Here is a 7144-nt window from a genome sequence, read left to right as displayed (position 1 = left end):
TAAAGTTCAAACTGTTTACAATTTTCAACATATTTAACGGTGAAGTGACTAATCACAAAAATAATGGTTATCCAAGATTAACCCGCCCATAAAACTAACAAGTCATGCACATCCCTCACAATGTTCTCTCCACTCGGCTTATAACTTGGCTAATGTGTATAATGTATTAGCACTTCAATCAATTAATTGCTCAAAACCGATTAGAACACGTACCCGCATAGGCTTGCAACTCAATCATTCTCCACCACCGAGCACGAATATCAAGCACAAGTCATAAGGTCTTTGAACGGGTTGTAACAGGGCTAGGCTAAGGGTAGGAAATAGGATATTTTAAAGTGTCTAAGGTGATGCAAATTCGATTTTTATTACAAAACAACTAATCTACGCACAACTAACTACCAATATCTAACTAGAAGGCAACAAGCTTTCGCCTTTTATTTCTCAACTAAGAACACATATTTTTGTTCTTTTCTCAACAATTTTCTCGTCTTTTTCATAACATTTTCCGATTTTTCTCCTTTTTTTTATATGCAAACAGACAAACAACTATACAAACTTGACTCCTATAATCGAATTTCCATCACATGGGTTAAAAACAAAAAGGTTTAAGGTTATGGGCTAAAGGGTGGTCAAACGAAAGGGTTAGGCTCAAAATTGGCTACTAAGGGATAATTTTTTTTTGGGTAAGGATATATAAATGGTGTAAACGGAAAAGGTTTACCTAATGCCTTAATCATTCTCGTGCTTGTATTCGGTCTATGGTCTCAAACGTATCAAAAGTCGCAAGTTCTACAATACGTGGCTAATGGTCCACTCAAACAAAGAAACATGTATATGTAAATCTATGATATAAAAGTGGCTCAAAACCTCACGTATAAGGGTATGGTATGTGATATGCATAAAATGCTAGTTCTTTAGGCGAATTATTCCCAAATAACCACCCGCTAAATACCCGTCATGCTATTAATTTGAGCTTGACCATGACAAAAGACCAAATGGGTTGTGCCATCCCCTGTTAACTTAGTTACTTGTGCTTTTAAGATCGCTTTTGAAACAAGAAATTTTTGAAAAATTTTTGAAATTTTCACCCATCCCCACACTTGAGGTAAACATTGTCCTCAATGTGTAGTGTTTAAATGAACGGGTCAAAATTGAAAACTTTTACTACTCCCCCATCCCCACACTTGAGGTAAACATTGTCCTCAATGTGTAAGAACTAGAGTTTTAAAAATGCACAAGGGATGTGACACGGCTAACCTTCCCAAAATTTCACCCCGGAAAAATAAAATACAAAATACAATCCACTTATTACTAAACTAAGAATCAAGGTAAGAAGGAAACGCATGCACCTGATTTTTGTCGCTTGATGCCCATATCTTCTTCTTCTCTTCATAAAACGATTGTCCCGCGAACATAATGTACCTACAAATTTTAACCCTTGTGTAGAAGCATGCTTCTCACAACCACTGAAATTTGTTAGCTACTTAGTTCTACCATTTTTATGAAAGTGTTACCAAATCATGCGTTAAATTACCTTGATTTTTGTGGAAAAAAATGTACAACAATAACAGCCCTAACTCACTTTCGTAGGAATCACGGTTGCATTTAGCGTATGCAACAAGCCCTTTTAAACCTCCCAATAGCTTGGGAGGACGAGTAGGTCTCGTGAGGGTTATATAGGGAACACACCCACAACGTTCATTTAACTACTAAAACGAAAAAACAAAATTATACAACAACAACAATACTAACTAAACTAAGGATAACAACTAAAACGAAATGCGAAATAAAATATACAACAACAATTGACTTACCACCTCATGGTGGTCGAATGGCATGCTTGCTGCCTACAAACTCCTCGAAATCACCCACCGGTGATTCATACCATTTGTTGCCAAACGGTCCAAATTTCCTCACCTCATCTTCCTTCTTCTTTTCTAGAGGTGACTTTTTCGCCTTCTTTTTCTTGATTGTTTTCTTCCTTGTTTCTTCAAACCTACCAACCATAGCACACACCTTTTTTTTGGATTCATGTCCTTTTTAGGACACTTATCCTCACCAAGCGGGTTAGTGAAATTTGGAAAAACATTTAAATTTAATTCCCGGTCCCCAAACTTCATGCTTACCGTTCCCGTTGCACAATTTATTATGGCATTAGCAGTTGCCAAGAACGGTCTACCCAAGATAACTACCGGTTGGGTATCCTCAACACATCCAACATAGTCTACTACCAAAAAGTCAACTGGGTAGTAGCAATCATCCACCTTAACAATCACATCCTTCACCATCCCCCTTGGATGCGTGGGAGTATGATCGGCCAATACCACGGGAGTATCAAAATTTTTTAATGGACCAAAATCGTATTGGTCATACAAACTCCCGGGTAAAATGCTCACACAAGCTCCAAGATCGAGGAGCGCCCTCTCAATTTTGAAGGTTCCAATTTGAATTGGAAAAAGAGGATCTCCCGGATCTTGAGCTTTTTGAGGAATGGCACTCGATAGAACGGCACTAACATGTGATATCAAATCAACCGGTTCGGGTAATTTGTTGTGCCGTTTTTCGATGCTTAACTCCTTTAAGCATTCCACATAAGCCGGAACCTTTTTAATGTCATCGAGTAACGGTAAATTAATTTTTGCTTGTTTAAAATTTTCCCACCTCTCATCCTTCGGTGGGTACCGTTCCTCGACTTTTGATGCATTAATCGGTTTAATTTGATTTAAACAATTTTCACAAAAAGAATTTTTATTCACTTTTTCAATTTTAATTTGTGAAATCGTTTCTTGTTCATTTTTACTTTCCAACTCATCTCTTGTATTTCCCACTACACCATCAACGCATTGTGGTGGAATGCTTTCAACACCACTACAAACCTCATCATTTGAAAGAAGACTTACCGCGCTAATGTGCACATTCCTTACATTGCCCGTGCTTGAACTTTGATGTTTAGGGTTCACCGTGGTGTCACTTGGGAGCTTTCCCATGCTCCCCCTCATTTGTGCCATTTCCTCCGCAAGTTGGCCCACTTGTTTTGCTAATGCTTCATGCGATTTGTCCCGAATTTCATTCTCTTTCTTGGACTCTTGCATCATCGAAAGCATTGCATCCATCTTTGCATTCAAATCACCACCACCTCCTTGATTATTCGTCAACCCGTGACCATCTTGGTTGTAAACTCTTTGGCGAGTTTGGTGCGAATACCCGCCTTGATTTCCAGATTGGAAATTCGGATTCATTTGGTTAGAGGCATTACCATACCTAAAGTTAGGATGGTTCCTCAACCCGGGGTGGTAAGTGTTAGAGTTCATATCATATTGCCTTCGGTCCCCATACACTTGATTCACCTCCACGGTGGCTTGACAATTCTCAGTCCGGTGACCGATGTCACCACATTCTTCACATACGCTATATTGTACCGCACCCACTTCCTTCTTCTTCATGCGGGCCAATTCCCGCTCCAACGTATCAATCCGATCCTTAGAACTTGCATCACGATCGGGCCATGACCTTGAGGTAGGGTGCTTTTTGGCTCGGTCGGCCGATTCCTTTTCCTTTGACCGTTTGCTCATCCGCTCCAAAAACTCCCAATCATCATCTTCATGGTTGCTTAGAAGGGTCCCATTGCTCGTTGATTCAAGTCGGTTCCATGTGTTGTCGTCCAAACCCCGTACAAAGCATTTGACCAATTCCCACTTTTCTATTTGATGATGTGGGCACTTTCGCATCAATTCCCTAAATCTTGTGAAGGCTTCATGCAACGGTTCGCCCGACAATTGGCGAAAAGACCTAATTTCATCACGAGCATCGTCGGTCTTTGCCATTGAATAATACTCATCCAGAAAAGCTTGTTGCATTTCTCCCCATGTGCGAATGCTATTGGCCGGAAGTGTAAGGAACCATTGCTTCGCTTTGTCTTTCAATGAAAATTGGAACAAGCGAAGTTTGACCTCCTCTAGTGCGAAGTTATGCCCCCCAATAGTGTTGCAAATGGAAGAAAACTCCGCCAAATGTGTGTACGGTTCGTCGTTAGACCTTCCATTAAAATGAGGAAGTATGTTGATGTAATGTGGTTTACAATCAAACATCCTCCTCTCACAAACGATTGGTGAATCATTTTCGGTGACCACCGGCCTAAAACGATCATTCACTCCCCGTGGAGGTTGTTGACGACGATAAGGACCATTAACTTCTTGATCATCCATTCTTCGGTTATCCCTCCTATCATCTCGTCGATCATTCCTTCTTTCATCTCGCCTCTCATCCCTTCTCTCATCTCTTCGATCATCTCTTCGATTTCCACCTCGATTACCCCCTTGATGACCACCTCCCACGAAACGAGGAATCCGGTTAGGGTTAGCATTGTTGTTGTTGTAAAACCCAACATTCCGGTTCCGTTGGTGATTGTTTCGTGGTTGGCGGTTATTTTCGTAACCGTCATTCCGTCTATTCCCGTAACCATAATCGTCCTCCCCAACGTAGTTGGCATTTTGATAGCCAAACTCTTCATCTTCGTACCCTCTCACACGGTAGTTATTACCCCGGTTTATGTATCCCCAATCTTCATCATCATCCACTCGATCATCGTAATAACCCCCGTCGTCAGAATTTTCGGTATGTACACTTACATGTTCCGGCGATTGATAACCGGGAACACTATAAGGTTCATCATCGGGGATTGCATCTCTCAAGTCGTCGATGTTGAAAAACGGGTCTTCATCCGCGGGATTGCCGCGATCACGATTACCTATACGATCTGAATTGACATATCCATCATCAAGGTTGACGGGTAAAGAAGTTTGTCTGTTACGGTTTTGTTGTTGGGGTGTTCGTTGGTTGTTGTTGGGATGTTGGTTTCTGAAAGGTGGTGTGGGTGGTCTAGAGTTGTCGTTACCACCCGGTTGATCTTGAGGTAGAGGTTGGGCGTTTTGAGCGGGATTAAAGTTGCTCCGGTATTGGAATTGGTTCTGGTTTTGATTGGAGTTTTGGTTTGCCATTGAATCGGTTTCAATGATTGGTGTGAGTTGTGGTGTTTGGTGGGTTTGATTAGAAGCGAGGGTTGCTTCTAACCGGTTTGTTCGGTTCCTTCTTGCTACTCTTTCGATTTCTGGTTCGTAGACTAGAGGTGAAGTCCTCCCGGAATTGCGCGTATGCATGCACTACCTGTAACCTGCACAAGTAACACACCCCGCGTAACAAGGAAAAAGACAAGTGCAAACAAGAAAGCTAACCAAATTAAACAGTTAATCACAAAAAATTCAAACAATATCCAAACACAAAGCGCACGCACTCCCCGGCAACGGCGCCAAAATTTGATCGGAGTGTCGCGCTCCGGTCAAAGATAATATTTATAAGCCCAAATTACCCTTAACAATGTGTTAGTGGTAGTAAGGGGTCGAACTACGAAGAGTATGTGGTTTGTGTGTGGATTCGAATGAATTAAAACAATTGTCACAATTTATGAAGCTTGCTAAAGTTTTTTTTTTTTTTGTGTTTTCGTTTAATTGAAAGATATGATTTTTAACTAAATTGATTGATGAGAATGATTGACAAATACTACTTAACGATTGCAATAAAAACGGTTACTAGAACAATAATAATAAAAAGGAATCACGCCCGGCTTCGGTAATTGTTAACCTAGGATTTCTACAAGTTTTAGTTTCAACTCAAATGCATTCGATTAACGGATTTAGTGTACCGTGACTTAGGTGCTACTAACTATCAACGTCCCGAAGAACGGACAAAAACACACTTTGTAATCAACACAAGTAAATCCTAACAACGACAACGTACAATTACATATCACGTTTCACAAAGTCATAACTTTTAACATCGTTCGACAATTCATGAATTCGTAACAAATGTAATACTATTGTCAAAAGTTTCAAAAACCAAACACAAATTGTCACTAAGATGAAACAAGAACAATTCGAAACACTTGAATTAACAAGTACCTACGCCGGGGTGAAACCGAGATGATTAGCCGCTCATGGTTGATGCAACTTGATCACCGGATGTTTGGAATGCGGATGGAGTCATGTTGAAGCTTATAGGATGAAGGAATGATGGAGAATTAGGGTTTACGGAATGATGATGGTGAGAAGGATGATGGATGGGTGAACTAGGGTTTGATGATTGATTGTGTGATGATGATGAATTCGGGTTGTAGAGATGATAGATGATGGAATGGTTCGTGATGGGTTATCAATTGTGGCTCCAAGAACAAGATTCAAACCTTCCAAGGAGTGTAACTCCCGAGTTCAATGCCCCAAGACCAATAAGAATCGTTCCTATATCTAAGATACCCAATTTTTCGCATTTCAGGAAACCACAACCCGTCGCCGACGGCCTGGGACCCGTCGCCGACGGCCTCCCCATTTGCTGAAATCACCCGACGGCTTGTTTGGCTGTTTACGGGCATTTTTTCACGACGGAACTTTCTAGGGCCCGTCGGCGACGGCCTAGAGCCCGTCCCCGACGCCCTCTAGTTTTTCCTGTTTCGTCCGAAACTGTTTTCTTCATAACTTCTTCGTTATAGCTCCGTTTTACTCACCGTTTTCGCCCACGTACTCGTAATTCAGCCCTCTATCATGCCATCTTCCAATATATTCATTTTAAATCCATTAACATTCCCAAAACACATCCAATCTTCGTGATTAACCCGGTTTTGTTCATTTCACATCCCCGGTTGATCCGATTCACGTCCCGGTGCTCCGTTTAGCTCCCGATTAGCTCCTTAAACTCTTTTAGACCTGTAAAACACAAATCCCATTAAAAGTAGGCTATTCAAGATTAAAAGCTATGTAAAAACATCAACTTAAGCACAAACGATAACAAGTTTTCGACCACGTATCAGGAGGTTCAATTTTTGGGTCACATTGTGAATAGTCAGGGAATACACGTCGATCCCACGAAGATTGAAGCCGTCAAAAGTTGGATTACGCCTAAGAACTCGTCTGAAGTTCATTCTTTCCTTGGACTAGCGGGCTATTATCGACGATTTATTGAAGGATTCTCCAAAATCGTTGTGCCGCTTACCGCTCTTACTCATAAAGACAAGCCTTTTGTGTGGGGAACCGCACAAGAGTCTGCCTTTCAAACCCTCAAGCACATGCTGTGCAACGCACCGATTCTTACACTGCCC

The 7144-nt window shown here is 41.2% G+C and overlaps 1 protein-coding gene across 1 annotated transcript; it reads right to left on the bottom strand.

The window, feature by feature from the left end:
- Positions 1 to 1818: 1818 nt before the first annotated feature.
- On the bottom strand, positions 1819 to 3857 carry LOC110942613. Its single transcript, XM_022184389.1, has 3 exons — positions 2801 to 3857; positions 2127 to 2692; positions 1819 to 2016 (listed from the first exon to the last, which is right to left on the bottom strand). The coding sequence occupies exons 1-3, from the start codon at positions 3855 to 3857 to the stop codon at positions 1819 to 1821; spliced, it is 1821 nt and encodes a 606-aa protein (XP_022040081.1).
- Positions 3858 to 7144: the final 3287 nt, after the last annotated feature.

Source organism: Helianthus annuus, chromosome 5, assembly GCF_002127325.2.
Source record: "Helianthus annuus cultivar XRQ/B chromosome 5, HanXRQr2.0-SUNRISE, whole genome shotgun sequence".
Lineage (NCBI taxonomy): Eukaryota > Viridiplantae > Streptophyta > Magnoliopsida > Asterales > Asteraceae > Helianthus > Helianthus annuus.
The sequence above is the reverse complement of the archived record's forward strand: the minus strand, read 5'-3'. Positions and strand labels throughout refer to the sequence as shown.

Excerpts from the sequence above, each read along its gene's own strand:
- LOC110942613 (XM_022184389.1), bottom strand. The coding sequence starts at position 3,857 with ATGCAACAAGCTTTTCTGGATGAGTATTATTCAATGGCAAAGACCGAC. Across the intron at positions 2,693-2,800 it reads TACAAGAGATGAGTTGGAAA|TCGAGGAACGGTACCCACCG; the intron begins GTAAAAATGAAC and ends ATGCATCAAAAG. Across the intron at positions 2,017-2,126 it reads TAAATTGTGCAACGGGAACG|GTGTGTGCTATGGTTGGTAG; the intron begins GTAAGCATGAAG and ends TCCAAAAAAAAG.